Below are 26,051 nucleotides of genomic sequence, written 5' to 3'. Positions count from 1 at the left end.
ATCAGGGTACAAAGCAGACAAGAGAAAACCATCATGTTTCAGCAAAAGCAAGTTCTATTATGTTTACTCAGCGTAGGTGTAACAATTTGATACTTAACAGAAGGCATTTGTAGCTTCATGTTAAATCAAACCACAAGGAAAATGCTGTTCATGTAACAACCATGAGAGTAGACAAGGCTTCCCCTTTTCAGACTTACCTGCAGAATAAACACTTTATGTTGCTGGGGAAATGTTAACACTCATCATAAGAGAGAAAATACCAATGTTCAGAAAAGAAGAGTGGGAGTCAGGTTGCCTGTGTTATCTTCCTGGTTAAAGTTTACTATTAAATCTGTGGGATAACCAAAGCACTTCAAGACTCCGTAACCATTTGTAATATATGTGCACACACACACATAGGTGTGTGTATATATAGATAGACATGTATAAATATATAATATCTATATTATATATAAAATACATGCATATATGTAAATATTAAAATGTTATATATATAGGCATATGTGAATGTAATTGTAAAAATAGTTTTAACCATTTTCTAGAACTGCAGGGCTCAGTATTTGAAAGCTGCTTTAGCTATAGGATTTCCTTCTGGGAACTGGAAAGCTTATTGTTATTTAGATCCTTCTACCACATCCTTTCCTAGAGGTGGAGGTAAGAACTCTCTTTGCATGGCTCTACAGGAGATGTCTGGGGAGCAGCCCAACGCAACACAGCTCATTTCATGATTTTCCAAGTGCTCATCCCCTTCTCTGCCTGCCCTCAGCTTGCCTCCTTGTCGACTCGCATGACCCTATATCTATTTTCCCACTGTTGCGTTAAACCCACAAATTAGTTCAGACACATGAAGTCCTGCTCGCTCTGAATCTTCTGCCTGTGGAAACATTCTGAAGAGGAAGTACCTCTGGTCTTGGTGATGGCAAAGGAACCTTCAAGTATTTAGTAGATGTATCCTCTGTGCTGATTCAGCCCCACATTTTACATGGCAAATTTTGTACAAGACAAGTCACTTGGGAGCCTTTTCCAGGGCTGAGGGATATGATGTGGATTTCTCATCCTCTGACTGCAAAACTGGAAATTAGTATCTAGGTTTTCACCTTGTGTTGTTAGGATTATACATTTCCCAGTTAACCCTGAATCCTATGAGATGTTTCATTGTAGATTAAAGTTTGTGTTTGCAGGGATATAAAATGACAACTTTTCAGGCTCCTTCCAGCACCTAAGACTCCAGCTATGCCATATATAACTGCCAGAATGTGAGTTTTCTCCCTTTATACAATGTTTACATGTTGCTGGCACAAAAACTGCTGGCCCTTCAGACACTGAAAATGAGAAACAAATGGAAGGGAATATAAGAAACACAAACATTATATAGGCAATTGTCTCATATATGGAAGTTTTAATGATAAATTCTAACTAATTAGCAAAATGTTGAGAAAATGGATAAAAAAGGGCTGGACTCAGAAGAAAAATTTACGTCCATCATGAAATAAAGTTCTGTGTGTGTTTTATTACAAAAAATAACATCTGAAGTGCAAATGAAGAATCTGAATCAGAAATTCGGATGTTTGGAGCTTCATTGTAAAAACCTCAGCAGTCCCCATAGGGTCCCAAATTCATTGAAGGGACAGCTGTCTATGCAGGAAATATAGACAAATGGAGACCATGCAATGGAGGGTGCCATCAGATCCTGCAGAGCACAGACATCAAACAGCCAGAAAAGTTAAAGCATCCTCAAGTGACATTCTTCAACAAAGAAAAAAAAAAAAAAAAAAAGATAGTGAAAGACTTTGCTAGATGAGAAAATGAATTGTTCTACTTAATTCCATGAAACATTTGAGAATTCAACCTGTAGGAACAATAAAAGAAAGTGTGGAAAACCTGAAAGAAACAGAGCTCTGTAAGAGGAAAAAAGACCAAAATTCCACCCCCCCACCCCCAAAACAAACACACAAAACAATTTTTCTAACTGGAGAGAGAATAAAATCGTTCCGCTTTGACCTTTTTCTCACCACTCAGACACAATAGCAATAGCTGCTATATATAAACCTTATATATTCTTCAGCTGTGCTCAACCAAAGGATATTTATTTTAACTCAGAAAGGCTAGTGGTAAAAGACGTTGGGGGACATTTTATTCACACAGTGATAAATTAACCTATGGATCACTTCTCTAAGGGTAGCTCTAGGAATGACTAGGAAGCAGAGGGATCCAGATGGACTTTTTGACCTCCTTTGTTAAAGCTCCCTCCATGGTATTTGCTGGGCTTTTTCAAAGCTGAAAGGTTGGAGGACACAAAGCTTTATTCTCACATTTTAGTCTTGAGGCTAGAGAGGCTTCTGCATTTATGCCCTAGCAATGTTTGCCTCCAGTAAATCTGAAGTATGCTGGGCAGCTGTGGAAGGAGGGAGAAAAACAAAAAAGCCTTGTGTCTGAAACATTTGTGTTTGTGTGCATCCTACTCTGTACAGCTGGTCTGACTCAGCTCTGAGAAGATGCTGTGCAGCTGTTTCTCTGGAGCAATACCTGTGGGCAAACAGCAGCAGAGTCCAACATCTATGTACATCTTCCTGATCTCCAGAGTTCATTTTGTCCTTACTCTGTCATCTTTAATCATGAAGCATTAGGCTTTTTCTTACTGGATGTTCATGTGCATATGTTCAGAACTTATGGGGCCAATCGACCATTGTTCCAGTTTTCCTATTGATGTTTTTCTTACAAATCAGAGCCCAGGAATTTGCCACAAGCCTAAATCCCCTCTTTTCAAAATTGATTATTTCTTTGCTGGGACACTGTTTACTCTACTGCAATTGTCTAAGGCTGGGTTCAGCTGGTGCAAACCAACTTCATCCCTTCTGTGAAGCTAAGGCAGGATTTAGCCTGTGTACTGTACAGCTCTGGCATGTCAAGGCAGATGAGATGCCCCCACTCTGGGGCAACTCTGCTGCTGCGTAGACAAAGTGACCCCAAGTCCAACCTGGCAGGAGCAGCTTGAAGAAGCTCAGAAAAGGAGGCTCTAGAGACTAAACCATCTCATTCCAGCTCTGATGAACTCATTCAGTGGGAAAGGCAGGGAATAAAGCAAAACAAAACAAAATAAGCATGCATTCCCATCTAAAGATGGGACCACTAGGCACCTAGGCACTGAGATACCATGCAAATGGAAATAATTAAGCACTGGAACCGAATAGTGGAGATATCACTGGAATTATCATAGGAATTTTTTGAGGAAAAATGAATGAATCCCCAATGCCTTGAGATTTGCTGTTCCAAAGTAAAGCAATAATACCCACAGAATAAATGGGGCTAACCCTAAGGTAGAACAGGACAACAGTAAATTATTTCTCATGCTAGAAGGTTCCAAAAGGTGTAAGGTAATCAATTTTTAAATAGTTCAAGTGTGGGAAGAAAAAAGCCTTATGGAAATGAACCTTGAGATGAAGAGCAGCAGAACCCAATTGGCTCCATGGCAGTAGGAGACAGCTGTGACCCCTCTTCAAGCTGAAAGCCATATGGCTCAGAAATAAGTGGAAATAAATGACCAAGTCATTAGGATCCCAGTGGGGCATGCAGCAATCTCAAATGGCAGCTGATCTCCCATGGTTTTACCCACTGATGTTGTCCACGGCTAGGAATGAGTAAATCCAATGGCTGTGTAAAGTTGTGCATCTCTGCATCTTTCACACACGTGTGTGTGCACACATAGAGTCTATTAATACAAACTTTTAGACATACTGTGAATTCCAGAGCTTTTTATGAAGATTCGTATCAAAAGGGAAGTAGAGATGAAGCATCATAGGAAGGTCATTGCTGTGCATGAGTGGAGAAGAGCAGTTGGGAACTTTGTTTGCCAGGCACAGCCGCAGAAAGCCTCTGTCTATCATGCATGGCAAGCTGAGAGACAAATAATGTAAGCTCCTTTTGCCTTTCAAAAGAACCTTGTGATTGCTTTTTTAGCTATATTATTCCACAGTCTTTGTACTTGTAAGGATTGCTTTTCTAATGAGGCAAGAAAGGTCAAAAGAAATTAATAGCCAAGATAACACTTATCAGTCTGATATAAATAAAGCAGCTTATAACGCTTGCAATGAGCCACAATCTGCAACAGATAAAGAAGTCTAATGCCAAAGGAGAGTTCAAAAGGAAGCTGATATTGGGAATATCTACAGTCCAAGTTCTCTTTTTAAGCAGATGACTAGGCCACAGTTGCTGTTTGCAGTTGTCACTGCTGAAGCCAGTTGCCACTGAAGCTTAGTGTAAAGACATCACTCACCCAGCATGGCTCAGTCTCTCCCATTCGATGGCTCAGATGTGATCCCATAAGCCTATGTGTGCCCCCTCATAAAACAGGGACCGTGTTTTTATCCTGTAAGTGATACCACAGTCTTCCTGTTCCTCCCAGGACCCTACTCCATCTTAACCCTGGAGACAGCTACATCACTACCTGTTTGCTTTTCTAACTCTCCAGACACCTAGTTTCCCAAAATGTCAAAGTGGCTCCTACCTTATGTGGCTCTGTATATTAGGGAGTGTTTTGATTGTATAGACCTCAACGACTGTGATGAAAAAGTTGAGTGCTTATGGGTAAGGATGAGGTGGAAGGCAAACAAGATGGATATCCTGCTGGATGTCTGTTATAGACCACCCAACCAGGATGAAGAAGCCAATGAAGTGTTCTACAAGCGACTGGCAGAAGTCTCACAATCGCAAGCCCTTGTTCTTGTAGGGGACTTCAACTTACTGGACGTCTGCTGGAAATATAACACAGCAGAGAGGAAACAGTCCTGGAGGTTCCTGCAGTGTGTGGAAGATAACTTCCTGACACAGCTGGTAAGGGAGCCTACGAGGGGAAGTGCCCTGCTTGACCTGCTGTTTACAAACAGAGAGGGTCTGGTGGGAGAAGTGATGGTCAAAGGCCTTCTTGGGCTTAGTGACCATGAAATGACAGAATTCTCAATTCTTGGTGAAGTAAGGAGGGGGGTCAGCAAAACCACTACCATGGACTTCCGGAGGGCAGACTTCAGCCTGTTCAGGACACTGGTTGAGAGGGTCCCTTGGGAGACAGTCCTGAAGGGCAAAGGGGTCCAGGAAGGCTGGACCTTCTTCAAGAAGGAAATCTTAAAGGTGCAGGAGCAGGCAGTGCCCATGTGCCGTAAGAAGAGCTGGAGGGGAAGACGACCGGCCTGGCTGAATGGGGAGCTTTTGCTGGGACTCAGGAAAAAAAGGAGAGTTTATGACCTTTGGAAGAAGGGGCAGACAACTGAAGAAGAGTACAGGGATCTCATTAGGTCATGCAGAGAGGGAATTAGAAAGGCAAAAGCCCAGCTAGAGCTCAATCTGGCCACGGTCATAAGGGATAACAAAAAATGTTTCTATAAATACATTAACAACAAAAAGAGAGCCAAGGAGAATCTCCATCCTTTACTGGATGCAGGAGGGAACACTGTTACCAAGGATGAGGAAAAGACTGAGGTACTTAATGCCTTCTTTGCCTCAGTCTTTAATAGCCAGACCAGGTATCCTCAGGGTATTCAGCTCCCTGAGCTGGAAGACAGGGATGGAGAGCAAAATAAAATCCCCATAATTCAGGAGGAAGCAGTTAACGACCTGCTATGCCACCTGGACACTCACAGTCTATGGGGCCTGATGGCATCCACCCAAGGGTGCTGAGGGAGCTGGCAGAGGAGCTTGCCAAGCCACTCCTCCATCATTTATCAACAGTCCTGGTTAACAGGGGAGGTCCCGGATGACTGGAGGCTTGCCAATGTGACACCCATCTACAAGAAGGGCCGGAAGGAGGATCCGGGGAACTACAGGCCTGTCAGCCTCACCTCGGTGCCGGGGAAGATTATGGAGAGGTTCATCTCGAGGGCGCTCACAGGGCACGTGCAGGACAACCAAGGGATCAGGCCCAGCCAGCACGGGTTCATGAAAGGCAGGTCCTGCTTGACCAACCTGATCTCCTTCTATGACCAGGTGACCCACCTAGTGGGTGAGGGAAAGGCTGTGAATGTTGTCTACCTGGACTTTAGTAAAGCCTTCGACACTGTCTCCCACAGTATTCTCCTGGAGAAGCTGGTGACTTGTGGCTTAGACAGCTGCACTCTTTGCTGGGTAAAAAACTGGCTGGATGGCCGAGCCCAGAGAGTTGTGGTGAATGGAGTGAAATCCAGTTGGTGGCCGGTCACAAGCGGAGTCCCCCAGGGCTCAGTTTTGGGGCCAGTCTTGTTTAATATATTTATCGATGATCTGGATGAGGGGATCGAGTGCTCCCTCAGCAAGTTTGCAGATGACACCAAGTTGGGAGGGAGTGTTGATCTGCTTGAGGGTAGGAAGGGTCTGCAGAGGGATCTGGACAGGCTGGATCGATGGGCCGAGGCCAATTGTATGAGGTTCAACAAGGCCAAGTGCCGGGTCCTGCACTCGGGTCACAACAACTCCATGCAATGCCTACAGGCTTGGGGACGTGTGGCTGGAAAGCTGCCCTGCAGAAAAGGACCTGGGGGTGTTGGTCGACAGCCGGCTGAAGATGAGCCAGCAGTGTGCCCAGGTGGCCAAGAAGGCCAATGGCATCCTGGCCTGTATCAGAAATAGTGTGGCCAGCAGGAGCAGGGAGGTGATCGTGCCCCTGTACTCGGCTCTGGTGAGGCCGCACCTCGAATACTGTGTTCAGTTTTGGGCCCCTCACTACAAGAAGGACATTGAGGTGCTGGAGCGTGTCCAGAGAAGGGCGACGAAGCTGTTGAGGGGTCTGGAGCACAAGTCTTATGAGGAGTGGCTGAGGGAACTGGGGTTGTTCGGTCTGCAGAAGAGGAGGCTGAGGGGAGACCTTATCGCTCTCTACAATTCCCTGAAAGGGGGTTGCAGAGAGGTGGGTGTTGGCCTCTTCTCCCAAGTGACTAGTGATAGGACAAGAGGAAATAGCCTCAAGTTGTGCCAGGGGAGGTTCAGATTGGGTATTAGGAAAAATGTTTTTACTGAGAGTGGTGAAACACTGGAATAAACTGCCCAGGGAAGTGGTGGAGTCACCATCACTGGAGGTGTTCAAGAAACGTGTGGACGTGGCATTGTGGGACATGGTTTAATGGGCATGGTGGTGTTGGTTGATGGTTGGACTTGATGATCTTACAGGTCTTTTCCAACCATAGTGATTCTGTGATTCTGTGTTTGTGACCCCAAAATAATTTTAGTAGTTCTGCCTAATTTTCCTTGGGAACCTCTCTCAGTAAGGTACAGATCACGTAGTAAGTATATGTCACACACACAGACACACACCCCCCCATAAGCCTCTTGAGAGGTGCCTCTGGAACTTGGATATGAAGAAGCTGAAGGCAAGAGCTGAAACCCCCCTCTCGCAGAGGTTCAAGTACAAGTCTGCTTTCAACTCTTGCTGCTGATTAGATGCTATCCCATGTGATAGGTTTTCATATTAATAATTTTCAGGATCCTAATTTCCTCCATGAATGCCATACATGTCATAGGAGCTAAAATTCACTTTCCAAGCAAGGAGCCAGACAACCAGAAATTGCTACAGGACCTGATTTCCATTGCTGAAGTTCTTCATGGGAGCTTGGTCTCACAAGTCATGCTTTAGTGAAAGGACTCTGAAGTGCCAGAGCCATCTATCACTTTTGCAAAATCTTAGCTCTCCACTAGTCCTATGAGTTTTAAAACCATCTAGCAAAATTGGTGATGTATGTGTACCAGCATAACTTTTGTTCTAACTAGTTTAGCTTGTTTCCATACAGATATTAAATGTCTTTCACAGTCACCTCTCTTCACTGATGAATATTTTTCCACAGTACATCATTCATTCTCAGCTGCACACACTTCCAGACTCCTCTCAAACATGTTCTATTGGTTGGACTGGGTTTTTTCTCCTTGTATGTCAGTCCTGAGCTGTAGGATCATTAAACATTTCCAGTGACCACATGATGCCATCTTTTTTTTTTAAACAGATAATTTATTTGCAACAGTAGTGTGAGATACAGTAGAATACAAGTGGGAATCAATCATCATGTATTATTTTATTGTGTATATTTCAGTTGATTATTCCAAATGTTACATATGGAAATTTTAAGTCCTGTAACATTAGTTCTGGTATTATGGTGACTAAGCATTTCAACAATAAGCAGTCTTGTGGAAAAATTAATGTACATAGTTTGCTTTACCTCATTTGTCCTAAATTACAGGCTTCATCAGTATGATTTAGATCATGTAAGTGGATAACAAGGAGTTCAGTCTATATTTCCATCTTGTTTATTTATTCTGAAGTCCTTCAGAAACTCAGACACACAGAGGTTGATTTGAAATATAAAAATTGTGCATGGTGTTTTCATCTCTCACCTTGGCAAGAAAGGTTCGCAATGAAAATTCTCACGTATTTTATTTAGACTAAAAACACTGGATGGTGTATAATATCCTGAATGTGTTGCACAGACTGCAGATGAAGTGTTGCAGAGCACAGCAGCAACTGCGCTGCCACCAAGCACTAGAAAGGTGGAAATTTGAAGGCCATCTAGCTTTCTATGCAAATACTGTGGCATTTATTAATAATCAGAAATAACACACATTTTGAAAAGCTCATATGCAAATATACATGACAAGCCTAAACACTGCATGATATGAGTCTCGCTCCTGCTTCCACTGAATGCATGAAAGATACAGCTCCCAACCCTTCAACAAGAGAAGGGTTATAATGACAACTCAAATGCTGCAGGGTTTCTTTTTTCTTTTTCCTGAAAATAGCTAGAATTTGGCTGATAAACTCCCCAGAGTTCATGCAACCCAAAACGTATTTGTGTGCCTCAGGGTAACCACCCTTAGCTTCCATCCTTTCTTTTCTGAAATCCAGTGATTAAATATTTTGAATGTGTTTGTTCAAGTGTGAATATAACATTGAAAACAATCGTGCCACCATGGAGGAGTGAGAGACTCATCCATGGCGTTTTTTAGGACTCCAGGATGATGACATGCCTGGCACACTTCCTGTGATATCCATCCACCATCATAAACAAAAAGACATTTAACGTTTCCCACCCCAACCAATAAATACTTTATGAGGACACCACGTTATATTGTGAGGTGCAATTTAAGAGCCGAAGGCCTTTAGAGCATAAATCTCGAACAATATTAAAGGACATATTTTAAAATCAGAGGCAGAAGTATTTCCAATCCATAAAAAGGTCACACTAGTCTATTATTTAACTAAATGTGACTCTTGTAGAGTGATGATACCACTGCAAAACAACTTAGAGAACAACTTTGACCTGCAGGTCAAAGCTAAATCCAAGACCTAAGGGATGCTGAAGAGTGACTTTCCCTTACATGGATGGTGATCTCTTATAGTGGGGCAGAACTGGCTGTGATGACAGCCACTCCTAAGGATTTACTTCAGGGTGGGTCATAAACCTCAAATAGAACAGATCTCCTTCCAGAATTAAGTATCTTGCTGAAAGACTCTGATTTTGGAAAAAACACAGTGAAGTGCAAGAGAAGCCATCAAGCCCCAAAAAAGCTCAGGATCATTTCCACTGTAGTCAATGATAAACTCTTCCATGAGTCTCGTTCTGCAGGAGCAGACCTACCATACCTTGCTTTCCTACTAACGTCCAATGGCACGGCAACATCCCTTACTGTCTAGCTGTCTCTTTATTTTAGCTTCCCTTCTTTCCCTTAATCTTTTAAGGAGCCTCAGTATCTTATCTCTGATACTCTCTTTGAGCTAGGAGTTGTCCTAGGACTGGTTCTGAGTGTTTGCCACACTTCATTAATAGACAGTGTTTCAAGGAAAAAAATGCTCCTAACTGAGGTGGCTGGTGCTATGCCCATGTTACACTCACCTCAGCAGCAGAACCAGGCTGGCTGAGAAAAATCAAGCCATTTATGCTTAAGGGTCCTTAACACAAAACAAATCACAGCTTCTTATTCAAATAACACAGTGCCATGCAAAATACACAAATTAAGAGCTTCTAAGAAGTGTCTTCAAATACAAAAATACAAACATTTGCTTAAAAATCCACCAGTGCTGTGTGTATTACTCTTCACTTCACCTGTTTAAGCCATGTAAAAGGTTTAATCAAAGTGTCCCTTTAACAAATATAGCATTTGAAGAAAGAAGAAAAAAAAAAGCCAGAACAAATGCCTAGACAAAAAAACCCCCACAAGTTTTGATCTTCCTCACTGAATCTATTTAGCACTGTATTTACCCATCAGAGCAGAGGTATGCAGTGTTCTAAACACCACACCTGTGTTGCCCTTCCCCAGGAGACTTAGTCCTTGCTGTGGGAAGGAGCTCTTATCTGCTATTTGACCTTGTCCCTTGTAGATCCCTCATCATGCTCATGCCCTTGAACTGTGATGCTGTCACTGTGTAGGGGCACAGCTAAGGACAAATATCAGCTATTTTACCAGACTCCACAGGCAGCCATTGCTGCGATGCTGCGACAGGTATGTGACGGGGAGTGTGTCTGACGGGAGCGCTCAGGTGTCAGGAGTGGGGCTGTCACTGGGTCATCCAAAGAGCCCTGTCCTACGCCTGCGCGTGCTCCATGCTGTGTCTGGGTGGAATAAGGGAGAGATCATGGCCCAACTGCAAATGCATGGAGGAATCATGAATCTCATCCTCAATGCAGGGAGCTTGCGCCACACTAACAGGGTTTAAGGCAAGAAAAGTGTGAAACTATGAAAACGAGTATGGCAGGGTATGTTGGGACTATACAGTGCTGGAAGTTGGGATAGTAGAATTGCCCTTGGATCATAGTGCACAGATTTGAGGGTAGAAGTGGTTTATTATCTCATTAGAAACATCTAATTCCCTGTAATAAAGATTGCATGCAGAGTATGTCAAAGAACAGACAAGGCTGTTACAGCCCACAGTCAGGACTAACACTTTTTTCCCCTCTTATTGCTAAACAGGCAGGAGTAGCTTTTCAATTTCAAAATACAACCTATATAATTACGGTAATAATACCATGCTCTTGACTGCTCTGCAGCTGCATATTGTAAAACTCAAAGCCACTGATCAGAAACAAAAGCAGTAAGTCAGTAACAGCTTTACAGAATTGTTCTGCTGAGGTGATTATGTCTGTCAAAATACTTCTATAAGGGAACGACTGATTACTGAATATATTTCATGTCCCGTTCCCCCTAAAAAACCCTGCAAGTGCTTGCATCTTTTCCTAACAACAGATAAAGAAACCTTTGCCAGTGGTGTAATTAAGACTATATGAACACTGGAACAAGCATGAATCCCATTCAAATAGTTAGGCATCAGTTACAACAAAAAATCCAGAAGCAGTCATATTTTTATCATTCGTTATAAAAAAATATTTCCAAATCAGTGTTTCAATACAGTTAAAAGTTAAAAACCCTCTACATTACTAATAAATTAAAAAACCCATTATCTCCAACCATCTTGTAAGAAAGTAGGTGAGTAATTTAAACCTTTAGTTTACATAAATTAGCACAGAAATGCGTATTTGAACACGTGCACTGAAAACAGATATGCCTTCTTTTCTTCTGATATCTCTTATTTGAGTTATTAAGTAACAGGAAAGCCTTTATATTCTTTGCATGACCTTGAGAGTCTGCTAACACTAAATGGTCAATAGTCAAACCCCAGGAGAATGTTTCACCAGATAGACAATGACAAGAGGGAGCATGAAGTACAGTCAAATGCTTTGCAGCCTTATTACAGTAGACTTCAAACATTCAATTTCAGCCTATGTACTCTTGGGAAGGGATGAAGGTAATATATTTATACTGCAAATCACATGAGTGAAATTTGATGGGTTGATAGATTTTTTTTTTTTTTATTTAAACCTATTAAAGTATCATTTTTTTCAGAGGTAGTTTGCAAGGCAATAGTGATGTACATGAGTGGAAACAATATTCCTTTGCTTGACTGTGGATAAAACTCTTAAATACTGTTGGTGCTGTCCCTGAACCTCACAGAGAATGCTTAATGGATAAGATGTTCTAATCGGAGCTGACAACAGACAATTAAGTGTCAGAAGAACAATCTGATAAATAGGTCTTCATGTCTATAGGCATTTCCTGGTATGTCTTAACTGTCAATCTGTATGTTAAACATCTCTATCTTTATCTCATTATTGACTGATTTATTAAAGGAGAATGCTTTCATCTCTTTTTTTGACTTTGGGGTTGCTCCAGAAAGAAGGAAAGGAAAATACTAGGAACAACTCTTAATTTGGAATAATAAATGGGGAATCCCAATTATAGCAAAGTCCTAATCTTCCAGCGGAGCAGCCATATGGTTTGGTGACACCACTACCATGCAGCTGCCCACACCATACCTTTTAAGAGAAGGTAGACGCTCACTCTAGAGGAGATCTGTTTCTTTAATAGGTGGAAGGATATCTGTGGATGTGCTAGCAGGCTGCTCTCTGCTTTCAGTGCTTCTTGCTAGTCATACAGAAGACAAGACCTCGCTGGATGGATCTCTTCCCTTCTTGTCCTCACCCCTGTCGATATCAATCACATGAACTATGCCAGGCTTCAGGATCAGGTCATCGGTCTCTACATGGCTCCTGTTATCATCCACCTCGATGTACTTCCCTTTGGACGGCTGGGTAGCTTTACTGAAGACATCTTTAAAACGGCGCTTGAGTTCAACGTCTGGGCAATAGACATACTCATAAAGAGCACCAGCAAGGACTGCTCCTATTATTGGTCCCACCCAATAAACCTGCAAAAAGAGGTGGAAAAAAGACAGGCATTAAGCTCTAGAGCAAATAAAGACACCAGGGTCTCAGAGGAAAGCATGTCACTACACATTTCACCCAGAAAAGTTTCTGAAAATGCCCTGGCCCAACTGTTACAACCAACTCTTCAGAAATGCATGGTCACATAGTTCCCCGGCTTTCGTGAACTGTGATGAAATCTGCCATCATACCAGTTTATGAGGCAGAGAAGTGTAACTACCATAGGTTTCACAGATGGTGACCTGGAGCTCAGCAATTAAGCGACTACTCTAAAACTCACATATGAAGTTGGTCAAAAGGCAGTCTCTTAGGCAGCTAATGGCATTAGTCCTAGGTAATTTTTTTTTTTTTCTTTCTGCCTCCTCCCAGTCTCTCTCTCTCACATATATTTCACCCTCTTCAAAAATACTCCCTAGTCACCTTGAATCCAGGCATCTAAACCACCTCTCATCCATGGGTGCGGCTCTTCCCTAAAAACTCCTTTCATGCCAGGGTTTAGGGAATCACCAGGCAGTGGACCCAACAGAGCAGAGAAGAGAGACCCATGCTGACGTGTCAGGAGGTATAGTTACTACTTCCCTGATACCTGAAAAAGATGTCAGTCTACATGTCTGGTTACCAATGTTCTGGGGCAGACCAGCTGAGCGGCAGTTAAGCTATGGACACCTCCCACGGACAGACATGCAGGCATCCTCTCTGGCTGCCCTGACTTCTCCTGTTAACAGAAAGCCGCTTTTCCCCCCTTCTTTATGGGAGATTTAACTTATTTTTTTTAAAACTTTGTCCTATAAGACGAAAGTACAGGTTCTTCAGCATCCTTATTTTGATCAACCATAGCTACAACTTTTCTTGAGACAAAAAAGGCCACAGATCCTGGTGGAGTCACGTATGACTTGTCAAATAGAGCTCTGTAGTCACATACAACATACAGTTGCTCTGGCATAGCTTTGCTTTTAAACTACCAGGGGTAAGATGGTCGAGAAGCAGGCCCACATCTTCAAAGAGAAATAGCTTTGTCAAGTTTTTTTGATCCACCTCTTTCCAAGAGGCCTCATCTAAAGTTTCATTGCTCATTGCCAGCTGTAGACAACATATACAGACTGTTTGCAAGATGACACACAAAATAAACACCAATGAAGAAAACTGATTTTCTTTCTGCATTTTCACCCAAGGTGACAATGAACTTTTAAGGAAACGAAACCTTTCCTAGTGTACACACAAACAGTTCTACTTCAGTATTTCAGACTCACATTCTCAAGATAATCCAAATTTGGCTGCTGATCCCGCAGAATCCAACAAGCAGTCAGCTACCTGATTACCTAATTTGAATAAGCAAATATAACCGACATATACAGCTTTGTAGGGTATCTATCTAGTTCAGCATGACATGCAGCAGTTCTGTACCATTAGTAGGTGCAGAAGCCCACAGGCTTCTGTCAATGGCAATGCCAACGTCACTGCTCTGGAGGAGCAGAAAAGGCTGTCTTTCCAAATGACCAGGACAGTAGCTAAGCTTCTCCAACAAGTTTCTCCATGGTACAGTTGTTTTTTATTTATAGCTTTAGTTATAAATTACAGGCTCCCTCAGAGTATGGATAATTAATCTTGTGAAAAACTACAGCAGTTTTTCATATGAACAAGCCATTCACTGATAACTGGGTAAATCTGCCTCAATAGGATAACTCTTGGGAACAAAGTTACACATGGTATCGTGTTTGCAGAATTGGAGCCTTAGGGCCTGAAGACAATGCTATTTCTGTTATTAGCTGCAGTGGGAGCAATGTGGGCTTCATACTTTAAAAATCAAGAAAATCCTTATATGCAGTGTAATATGCAGCTCTTACAGTCAGCCTTTTTTTTTTTTTTTTTTTTAAGTGCTTTCCCTGTCTTTAATTAGGTGAGGCTGAGCTGCAATCCATCTCTCCCTTATAAAATGTGAATTGTTTTTTAATAAGTTTAATAGTGGGATGCTATAGAAAATGACTGGATCATTCACAATCTGTTTATCAAATTGTTTCCTGCGCAAATACTGCTAGTTAAGCTGACACTTTCAAATTGAAGCTGGTAATGTCTGGTCTGCAAAGACCAGACTGCAACTCCTTCATGTCTCACTGCAGCGTTTGCCGAGGCAGGTTCTCCCCCAGGAACCAGATGACAGAGGGTGCCCTGCTCTCATTTTATACGTCTGCCCCAGTTTGCTGCAGAACCAGGTGAAACGTGAAGCCGACAGAATTACTTCTGTAACTTCTCACCAGCATGACTGGGGGGTTTGCAATCTGCCTCGGAGGCTTTTTCTTTCTAGCAGTTCAATTCTTTCAGTCTCGCTGGATTGCTTTTTTTGTTTTGAACTCTTTGTATGATTTCCTTTCTATCCCAGCTACTACTCCCACAAAACGGCCCCCAAATAGCAGGATGCTATTCCAATGCACTGCATGCTGCACCACAGTCCTAGGCAAGGAGCATAATTATACCAAAGCTTGTGGCAGGTCAGCACCTGTCTTCCTCAGTGATGGTCTCTATGGGACACACTGGGATAGATAGCTAAAAGCAAATGACGTATGAAAAATCCTGATAGCTGTTTGTCACTATGGTGAAGGAAGCAGGAAAGCAGAGTTACCCATTGGTTTTCCCATCTCCCCATGATGACAGCAGGACCAAATGATCGAGCAGGGTTCATACTGGCACCAGTGTAATTGATCTAAAGCAGAGACAAAATGTTACCTGTTATTAAAGTCTTGAAGGTAGTTACTCAATTTCTGCTAGTCCTTCTACTATGGGACACCCTGGTTTTGCATGGCTTCTCACCCTGACAGCAGGTATTGTCCCTCTCCCAAGTCTTATCACAAAGTTAACAAAGTCGCCATGTAAACAGGCAGAAAAGCTCTGATGCAACATCCTACCCAAGGGGACCCTCCTGCTGCTCCAAAGGGTTTTGGCGTGGATCCATAAAGAATACATCAGCTATATAGTTACAGCAGCTACAAAGGCCACAGAAGTCTCCATTTACTTCTGAAGCAGTCATAAAGGGAAAAGGGGTCTATTTTTTAAAGAGAAGCCATTAACTTACTGCAAATAAATGTCCGATTGCAACAGAAAATCCAATTGCTAATGCTACTGAACCAGTGACATCGCTTCGTTTTGAATCACAGCTGGCAAAAATAGTAAAAACCAGCTGGAATGTAATTATCAACTCCACCAGGAGTCCATGGCCAGCAGAAAGTTCTCCATGTACCTGGAAGAAGGGAAAGAAACACGGGAAATGAAGAAAAGGTGATTTTGTAAATCAGAAAGCCACGACATACATTAATTGTATTTCAAGGAAAGGTATTTCTAAATGGTACACAGTGAAAGACAACGATGAACTTTAAAGGTACAGATTCCCCCCACCGCCCCCTTCTCCCCCCCCCTTTTTTTTTAATTTCTAAATTGGTTTTTATTTTGAGAGCCATGGAAAATTACTGCTGGACTGAGAACAGAAGGCTTAACAGTAACATCCAACAAGAACTTCAAAGTTAGACTGCAGAAGTATAGTTTATTTTTTTACACAGGGATTTGCAAATGCTGCACTTCCCCTTCACCGTTTTTTTTCTTGGGAGCACTGTAATTTACTATTCAATTATAAATTCATTAATTAGCCCTGACTTAATTAATTTAAATTTCAATTAAAAATTAAGCAGTGTGCGGCTCAAGTGCATTTTTAATAAGTCCTGCAACAGGGCTAACTGATGGCATTCCTTATTAGTTTAGAACAAAGCTGAAATCTAAGCCACAATCTATTTCAAAAGTATGTCATTTTAAATTGATGTTTTTTCAATCCCCATCACAATGGCACAGAATGAATTTCCCCCTCCCCAGCCCATATAAAAATGGCATTTCACGCATATATTATTTAAATTTTGTATGTGAATTAACATCACCTGCTGTCATCAGATTTGGGGAAGTTCTAGGAAAGAGAACTTCTATAAAAAGAATGGCTATAGATATTACCCTGCATAAACCCATCCTAAGGAGAGCTTTAAGCCCTGTCTAGATGTTGTAAATAAACCAGCAAGCTCTTAAAATCTCTACTTGAGCTCCCTTTATTCTGCGTGACACTGATTATATTTTCTTTGGCTCTAAGCTCATCTAGTTGAAGAGCCAGAGGAGAAGTGATTACCGCAGTGACTCCCAGGCCTCCTACCACGCTTGGTGGTGTGACGAGGTAAAGGATGCCTGCGCCCACGATGGCTCCGAGGCACTGGGCAAGAATGTAGAAGACAGACTTGGCGAGGCTGATCTTTCTCGTGCAGACCATTGCCACAGTCACAGCAGGGTTAATGTGGCCTCCGCTGATGTGTCCAAAGCACTGCACCATAGTTGCAATGCTGAGTCCAAAGCAGAGGGAGATAAGGACCATGTCAACAGGCAGGGGCTTCTCTGCTCCACCCCAGTTGATCGTGGAGCCGAGGCTAAGGAGGACAAAAATGAGCATGGCCAAAAATTCTGCTGAAACAGCTTTCCAGAAGGGCTGAGTCCAGACTCCTTTAAATGCCACCATGATGCTCTCACACTTACACAGACGTCCACACTTACTGAAAAGGAAAACAAAGCTTCATCAGAAGTCACCGAATAAGCCTTATGCTCTCCTGTTAGGGGGTTGCTATCCAGCAGCCTTTGGAGAGAAGGTGGCCATGCTGAGTATCCTTGGGCTGGGACAACCACAGACTGCACTCTCAGAGCAGACCACCCTTAAAAGATGACCAGTGTTTGACTGTCTGCAGGACGCAGGGTAATTAATCACCCCTTGCGATAAGTCTGTCTGTATAGCTTCAGTTCACAAAAAACCACCTCTGTATCTTTTGAAATAAGTGCTTATGAAAATAAATGTATTCTTCTACACGAGCTGACCTGTGCCTGACTTAGAATCCGTACAGCCCTACCACTTCCAGTGGTCTGTTGACCATCATGCTCATTAAATCAGTGGGTATCCTCTTTTCCTAAGCAAATCTGTACTTCTCACAAAGCAGGTACGATAATTCAATAAAAAGCAGTATCTTAGACAAACCCTAATGGTTTTGATAACAGCGTAGTGTTGGGAGGTTGCCCTGGGAGCTGTAAAAGAAAGTCTATTTGTTTGAACACTCACACAGACCAATATTTCAATTTATATTTATGCAAAGAGCAGTTTCTTCACTGTGGATGTAGGGTAAAAATTGAATTGAATGAATAGATGCAATCCTGAATTCTGACCTTTAAATCAATCATGCAACCAGTAAAGTGCTTTCTTTTGGGCTAAGAGTGCTGAGCAAGCTGTGGAATAGACCAGTATTTTCTGTACGTGTGGTGTGTAGAACTCTGTGTGGCAAAGAAAGGAGTGTCTTGATTTTCTTCTCTATCTGGAGATGCTATTTATTAGTCTACACTGCCTTCCTGATGAGTTACAATTTTACTAGATGTTCAGATACCTATGAAAGTGGGTCACCAAAGAAAAGTTATTTGTGGTATTAATAAATTAGGAGAGTAAGCCAAAAGGGAAGCATTTTAATGAGTTTCCCAGGAATGATAACACGATTCTTCTCTAAAAACAAAAGCAAAAAAACCTCCAACTCCTCCAAAAAGTAGAAAACAAAAGAAAGAATATTCAGCTGCTACATTTGGGAACAGAATTTCAAGTGGAAGATGGATGAATTTATGCTCAGTTATCTAAGGTAACTGAGCTACAATGCATATTTAATACCACTTACATCAGAAAGAAGCATAAAAGGCATGTCTGCCCTTTTCAAGTTATTGCAAGAGGAATGGCCCATGAATTTCTTAACAGTTGCAGTGAGTTAGGGAAAGGCAATTTAATCCTGTGACTGGAGCAAATAATTTTTTTCCCTGTCTCATTCCTTATGCTAATTTACTCTGTATTTTGGATAGGTCATTTGAACTCTATCTCAGTTCTCTAGACTCTCAGATGAGAGCAAGAATTACATTATCTCCTGCAAATGGCTGTTGTAAAGTGCTTGTGAAGTGATCTGAGACACTTGAGTGGGACTTGCTCTGTTAGAGAAGAATTGAAGCCAGAACCTCAAAAGAGAATAAAGTCATCCCCAAAATCTTCTGATTTTGGGTCAAACTCGAGACAAACGGAAAGATGTTTTTGTAAGATCTCATATTAACAGCCAGTTAATGACCAACTATATCTAGACTAGATTTTTTGTTCAAAATGGCTCCAAAATCATTGCCTCCCCCAGAGCTGAAGCTTACAGGTATTTGGTTGTCCTTACCTTTGAACCCTATGCCCAGATTCTCACTGAAACCTAAAGGCTTACCTCTGACACCCTTACTACTGCCTCACTAATAATTTATTTTAGTGGCCCGAGTAAGACACAGGTGCTATATCCATACTGAGAAAAGCTCATTCTCCCAGGGCATGTCCTAGGAATTTTTCATATAGGGATGAAGCATATCCTGAAGCCTATGAAAAAGAAACCTGGATGCACAGACAAGCGAAGGGGCACTTATCCACCCTTTCACTCCCAGCTCAGTTGGGATGCAACCTGGATTTCCCTGAGCTTTTACTTGCTAAGCAAAATGCAAGCCCTGGTGATACATTCCAGACTTCTGCAAAATTTCCAACCACCGCGGGCGCTATGGGGGGAATTTAAGTTTTTGGAGCATGGGAGAGAGGGGTATGTTAACTCCTGATTTTGTTTGAGTGTGCCTGCCCATCTCTTTCTGTATGGAGTGAATAGCGAGATCTGCAAATTAATTGCATTCCTTCATCCTATAGAAGTGGACAGAAAAGGGTGTTTGTATTGGGTATTAAAATTGTGCAGTTAGCTTCCCTCTAGTTATGGAACACCTTGGAAGAACACATGAAGAGTGAGTGTGTGTGCACTTGCACGCACATGTACAAGAGAGAGACGGGGAGGATCCGGAAGATCACACCTTCTACTGAACTGCTGATGGGCCTATCTAGAAGGAGGCTACCACGTACAAAGGGCAGATCTCATACTGCTGCTCCGGCTGAGACCACATTCAATCAATTCAGTCAATATTATTTACAGCCCTGAAAATGCAAAAATGGTGCATGCAAGCCAAAAGCATAACTCAAACACAGAAGCTTGCTCATCAACATAAAGTTTTTGTTCTTCTAGAACAGCACGTTACGTGGAAAAAAACCCAAAATGGTACAACTACGCTGTCAGCCATACTTTGATAGCTATGATTTAAACATCTATTTTTAATGCACACATGTTTTTCTGAAGCAGTCTGTTTCTCTATGATTTCAACACCCAGCAAAATGCCCAGCTGTCACGGCCAAATTTTTCTTTCAAATCGCACACCTTTCTTCCCCACAGCAAAACCCCCTACAAATGTTAATAAAAGCTTAATACTGTGTTTGAGCCCTGAGTCCAGGTTTTCACTTAAATCCAAAGACCATCAGCAACTTGGAAATCAACACCATCTCCAACATCCACTATTTTTTCAACATGAAGTTAATTTAAAGGCTTGAGATGAGACAGAGAATGAATGATGGCTGTGCCAGGTCTGAAAGCAAAACGGGACTTTCCAGCAGCTAAGATTTGCCATCAAAGATGCAAAACTATTTTTTTGAGTAGTTGTTTTTCATGGTTGCCTTAGATAAATACAGAACAAAAAAACAGAAAGACACTTTGATGTTACGGTCACACATTAAATTTCACGTGTGGCCACACCTGAAATTCTCTGGTCTGGACTACAAGATTACACAGCGGACTGTGTCTGATAGGATGCAAGGTGGGTTTTTACAGGTCATGTTGCCATCGGGGCTGCAGGCACGATTATGGCTTCAAAGCCATAACAATATAAATAATAACAAAGGCTTCAGTACAAAAGACAAACGGTATTTTTAAAATTCTTCCTTTTCTAACTAACACCATCCCAAGAAGCAGGGCAAACAGCCTGGACGCGGGCTCGCAGCCAGCCACTCCACACGACACCACTGTCGCGCCGAAGTTTTGTGCGCGGCAGCTATTTACAGTGGCATCTCTGCAGCAAACTCCGATCCTCCCCGACCTGCACTGGCACAGCCGGTTGTAGCTCAAATGGACATTAGGCACCCGCTTGCCAGCCAGGGGGGAGGAGGGGGACAGGCTACTGTTGCAAAACAAATGCGCTATCGCAGGGCTTGCTTATAACCGTTCCCTCTCATTTTCCAGTATGATGTTGAATGAGCGACTGACATGGATGTCTAGAGGAGGTGGGAAGGGGAGGCTTGGGAGCCCAGTACTGCGGCTTTTTGGCTGTGCGGGAGCTGGGCTTTCTGCATGCACATCTCTCCATCGCAGGATCGCAAGTGGCAAATAAACCAAAGTTTTAGGGTGTGGAAAAGGAAGGGGGTTTGCAACCCTCTGCTCCCCTTCGCACCTCCAGTGCTAAAACCCAAGGACGACTGCAAGGCTCCCTTAGTGCCTTCGGGGAGGGGGAACGGTGGGGCTGCCCGGTGCCCCGGGAGCTCCCCCTCCGTGCAAAACGCCAGGGAGAGGCAGCCCGCAGCACCCCCGACTCCCCGCCGGCGCAGCGAGGGCCACCCGGCCGCGCATTCCTCCCGGGGCCGGACAACCGGGGGGGGCCCCGCGGGCGCGGAGAAGGGGTGCCCCTCCCGCAGCCGCGCACCCCGCTCCCCTCTTCCCGCAGCTTTCCCATCAAGTCACCCCGGGGTGGGGTGGGGTGGGGTGGGCCGCCCCCTCTCTCGCGCGCCCCCTCCCTCCGCGCCCCGCCGAGGGCCGCGCACTCACCCGCGGCGCGGAGCGGCCGCTCCGTCGCTCATGCCTCCCGGGCGGGCGCGGAGCCGCGGCAGCGCGGGCGAGCGGCGCTCGCCGGGGTGGGCTCGGGGCGCGGGGCGGGGGGGGTGGCACGGCTCCCGGGCATGCGGCTGGCCAGCGCCGCGCTCCCCTACCTGCTGCTCCGTGCGGGCGAAGGGTACTCGAGCAACTGCCGCCGGAGCACCGGCTGCGGCTCATTTGCGGTCATGTGAATATGCAGATTAAATCAGGGGGTTCGCGGCTGCTTGCTAAAGGAAGGAGCCAGGGCCGAAGGGAGCCCGCTCGGCTGCGGCGGGGGCTGCGCGGCATTGGGAAGGACTCGGGTTTCTCCGTTTCTCCTCTGCCACACGCTGCATCAAAGGGAAAAAAGTCTAAGCAACTCTGCAGCCAGGGAGTTTTATCCATCTAAAATGCCTGTTAGAACTCTACTGGTTACAAGAGGCAAAGCGTTTAATTTGTTGGAAGTTGCTAAGTTCAACAAAGTTTTGCCTGGTGTGGAAAGCCAATGGAGGCCGCTGAAAAGAACTGTTGAAATGAGACCATGATGCTGTTGAGGAAATTCAGATGGTCCCCACCTTGAGAAGAACGCAGTGACTCTACAGCATGAAAACGATCCAATGAAAAAACAGCCCTTCACGTAATAAAAAAAAAAAACAAAGTTACCTGTGTTTCCAGGCACGGTTATTTTGTTAGAGAATGCATAGCAATGCTTGAAGAAGACAGGAGTGAAAATGGAGCATCTAGAAAATCCTTTTTTCCCCAGTGGCTTAGACCTTCGCATGCAGTAAAAGAATCTGTGCATAAGTTATATACAAAACATTTTAAGGGACAGGTTCAGGTGTTAAGTGAGGTTAAAATAGCATGCACAGAGAAACTACGTCTACTGCCATGCGTCCATGCAGCAACAGAGAAAGAATCAAAGTTTGACATGATGATCAGCCAGCCTGTACAGGACACACTATACCAGGTAATCCTTCTGATCATTAGAAATCAGCCCAAAATCTGAAGAACTACTTTGGGCATGGAAACCATGGACAGAAAGCCCTCTCTTAGCTTCTGCTAGGAGATTGTAGGTACTAATTTACACAAGTGAAAAGCAAGTATCATGTATAACATTGCCCATTCAGGATGCCCTGGACAAATTTGTACACACAGCAATAAAAGAAGTCATGCTTGTGTGTTAAATACTTCCTGATCAGAGTTTATGGTAAATGCAAAATGATCATAAAATACAAATGCAGGTGTTTCTTTCACATTTACCTGCACTTCCCCTAAAGCTGTGCCATAAAGGATACCAAGAGATATTCACAATTTGACAGGAAAAGAAAAACAGCTGGCTGGATATTTGCCTTTCTTGTTTTCAAGCTTTGCTTCATTTGCTTATGTCTTGAGCTTAGTCAAGAAGGGGTGCAATCAGCATTACACAGCTCTGCTCTTTCATTTGGTGCATTTGGTTTTCCAATCTATGCCCTCCACAACCTGCTGCAGTGATTCCAGAAACTTCAAGTTCTAATACTGTCTTACTGACACATAAGCCCATCATATACTTCATATACTCACAGACCAACTTTTTATGTCAAAGCTGCAGGAGGAGTTCCTCACAGTGAAAGGATTTCAGTTAGGATGTTCCTCTGAATAAGATTTTTTCCTATCCTTATTGCCTTTTTCCCCTCTGGCAGGAACAGAAAGCTCCTTTTTAGTGCTCTGTTTCAAACACCTGTGGCTTCCCTTGATGTGGCTTGAATGTGCCACATCTTTTCTCACCTGCATTTGGTGAAGTCATTATCTGATTATTTCAGCCTTTTACAGCACAGCTACTTCTGTCATACAAATCCTTTTCTCTGTCGTTCCAAAAGCTACAAAAGGCACACATACAAAACTCAAATTTCTTTGCAGTTTTGGAGCTGGCTGTTTCAAATCAGGGCTGAGGTTGCTTTCATAGCTTTGCCCTGACAACACGCTTGTTCTTTGGCACCTTACGGACTCAGCTCCTGCAGCCCATTTGTTTGTTCACAAACAAAATTCGCTTAGCAAAACCAGTAAATACTTTTCTTTTTCTTTCAGATAGCATGTATCTGCTCTTTTTGATCTGCAGAGCAGATCACTGCCACATAGAGAAGCCAGAACGTTAATAGTTTCTGTCACTGCTACCACTCTTATTGCGATAGATCTTCTGGAGAATTAGACAAAGGTTGTGGCCACATAAACAGAGTGAGGCAATGCTTTGGGCACAAACCTGGAGCAAACGGCACTGCGCCAGCTCTGCTCAAACACACAGACTATGTTCTGTTGAAAGCACAGAAGGCAAGGAAGACATCCCTTGAGATGGCACTGAAAAACAGAGGAAGGCTGCCCCAGTTTGTCCACAGATAAATTTGTCAATGTTGGGAGTTGGGACTACATAGGTTCTTTTTTTTTTTTTGCTTATGTACTTTCATCTTTAGAAAAACTGGGTTACCTCATTTTGGACCTCTGCCCAAGGATGAAATATTCCTCCTGCTGCTGTGCTCAACACAGTTAAGGAAATAACTTACGAAAGAATGTATATGAAAAATTTAAATATGGTGTTAATGCTCAATCCATGTCAGGGGAGGGGGGGAATGTGCAGTGGAATCTCGCTGTGCCTCTGCTTCTCCTTCACCGAACATTAAATCTGAGTTTCTGTGGTCATTTTTAGGGCGTCATGAATTAAAGATCTCTGTAGGAACATAAGCCATGGTGAGAAGATGCTGCAACATGTAAGACACATCCCCATTCTAAACAAGGATTTCCCAGGCAGCTGAAGTGTGCTGGATCTGGGATTTTGGTTTGGTCTGTTATTGAGGAGAGGGCACACTGCCAAAGTTGGAGAGGAATGTGCAAACAGCTAATTCCAGCTAAAACAATATGAGGGAGAGAAGCAGAAAAACTCCCAGCACTAGATTCTGTCACCTCACTGAATAGCAGTGTGGGAAGAGTCCCTTCGCTCCTATGGCAAGTCTCATGGATATCCATCCTGGGCAACTCTGTCAGACCATGGGGTTTGTCAGGCAAGACTGAAGCAGAGGAAAGAAGGACCAAAATCCAAAAAAAGGACACAGTTTAGAAGCACTGTGTATTTTTTCAGTGCCTTAGTCCTTTTCCACTTGTACCCAGCGGATCTGGACTGTTTTCCCTCACGTTGCTGCTGTTAAGCTCCTCAGCTTGCTTGGCTCCTCTCTCAGCACCGCTTCAGGCTTCCCGTTTCCAAAAGCAATGAGGTTTATATGCATGTGCTCTCTTCCCCTCTCTTGCTCTGGGTGTTCCTGCCTTTTCCAACAGATCTTGAACCCACCGGCCAATTTCAGTGATAACTGATGGAGGATCAGAAGTCCAAAGCTGTTTAGGTTCCTGCAAGCCCTGTGAGCATGAGTGGCCAGGGAGGGCTGCAGGTAACCACAGCAGGAAAGGCTCCAGGAGGATTTTCAGAAGTGCCTGAGCGATGGAGGGACTTAACTGCTGTTTTCAAAGTGGTGCAGACTCCTAGGAGACTAAATTCCTTTGACCTTCCTTGGCTCCTGCCGACAAGAGTGTTTGAGAGCAGGCTGGAAGCCTTTCAGAAACCATTGACGCTCGCAGAAACTCTCAGACTTTCTTTTCTGACTGACTGAAAGTTTCATTCTGTTGTCTCTAATAAATCCCCCTCCCCTCACCAATTTATGTTTTATAAGTTTGGGTTAAGCTTTGTCTACTAAAAGGATCTTACATAAAACACCGCTTACTGAAATGTGATCTTTGCACATTTCTGAAGTTTTAATTTTCCTGCGGTGTAATCTTGTTACTTAGGTCATTCGTTTTGTCACGCCTTGGTATCAGTCTGGTCCAGATTTGGCTGCAGGGCTATGGTCTCCTGACATTTAGAGCAAGAATTCCCTGGGAAATCAGTCAAGAGATTTGACATTGCTGCTGGCTGAGCTCCAGCGGGTTTAGTTTTACTCTCCTTCTCTATTTATTGTGGGATCTGTCTGTCCGCAAGCTGCACATTGAGTTCCGTGCTAGAGAAGGACAACTGAAAGGGACAAAATGGCCATTCATTTGGGGGATTCATTCAAGCTTTTCAGAAAGGTTTTACAAGAAGCTGTGCACTTAGATGATGGCTGAGCTTCATTAGCCCTGCTCTATTACCTCTCTCACAAGACAATTTGGATTGACTGCTTTTTCTTTGCTCTCTCTCCCTGCACCTCAATAGGCAGCAATTACAGTTGGAAAAGCAAAATTAAGATCTAGGTAGTATAGGAACCACCTGGAGGCTTTTCGTCTTTAGAAATAGTTTAATTTCAACACGGCATGGACAGGCCCTTTACTGGGAATATGGGAAAAAAAGTGACTTTCTCTCTGTACCACAAACTGCTGCAACTCCAATTGCAAAAAGCTGCCCCACTGGCAGAGACAGCGAGGCTTTGATGAGCTGGAGGGGAGGAGCAGGAAGGCAGCCCTGGGCACTCATGGGGTGTACAGGAGAGTCGAGGGAAGAATCCCAGGTCAGCTGGAAATGGGGGAGAGAAGTAGCACTCTCGTGGAGGGGGGCAATGAC

At 43.5% G+C, this 26,051-nt stretch overlaps 1 protein-coding gene across 3 annotated transcripts; it reads right to left on the bottom strand.

The window, feature by feature from the left end:
• Window positions 1-12,430: 12,430 nt before the first annotated feature.
• On the bottom strand, window positions 12,431-21,707 carry AQP4 (aquaporin 4). Of its 3 annotated transcripts, none has more exons than XM_059836369.1 (5): window positions 21,634-21,707; window positions 16,882-17,296; window positions 15,793-15,957; window positions 15,343-15,423; window positions 12,431-12,709 (listed from the first exon to the last, which is right to left on the bottom strand). In XM_059836369.1, exons 1-5 carry the CDS (start codon window positions 21,705-21,707, stop codon window positions 12,431-12,433), a joined length of 1,014 nt encoding a protein of 337 aa, XP_059692352.1. The 3 variants fall into 3 exon arrangements, with proteins under 3 accessions (XP_059692352.1, XP_059692353.1, XP_059692354.1); XM_059836370.1 differs by lacking the exon at window positions 21,634-21,707 and adding an exon at window positions 21,473-21,504; XM_059836371.1 differs by lacking the exons at window positions 15,343-15,423; window positions 21,634-21,707 and having other exon boundaries at window positions 16,882-17,289.
• Window positions 21,708-26,051: the final 4,344 nt, after the last annotated feature.

The sequence above is a fragment of the Gavia stellata genome, chromosome 3 (assembly GCF_030936135.1).
Source record: "Gavia stellata isolate bGavSte3 chromosome 3, bGavSte3.hap2, whole genome shotgun sequence".
NCBI classification, from domain to species: Eukaryota; Metazoa; Chordata; class Aves; order Gaviiformes; family Gaviidae; genus Gavia; species Gavia stellata.
The sequence above is the reverse complement of the archived record's forward strand: the minus strand, read 5'-3'. Positions and strand labels throughout refer to the sequence as shown.

Coding starts and splice junctions, on each gene's coding strand:
- AQP4 (XM_059836369.1), bottom strand. CDS start 21,707: ATGACCGCAAATGAGCCGCAGCCGGTGCTCCGGCGGCAGTTGCTCGAG. Junction 17,297..21,633: donor TCGCCCGCACGGAGCAGCAG/GTAGGGGAGCGC, acceptor TTTCCTTTTCAG/TAAGTGTGGACGTCTGTGTA. Junction 15,958..16,881: donor GAGGCCTGGGAGTCACTGCG/GTAATCACTTCT, acceptor CCCTTCTTCCAG/GTACATGGAGAACTTTCTGC.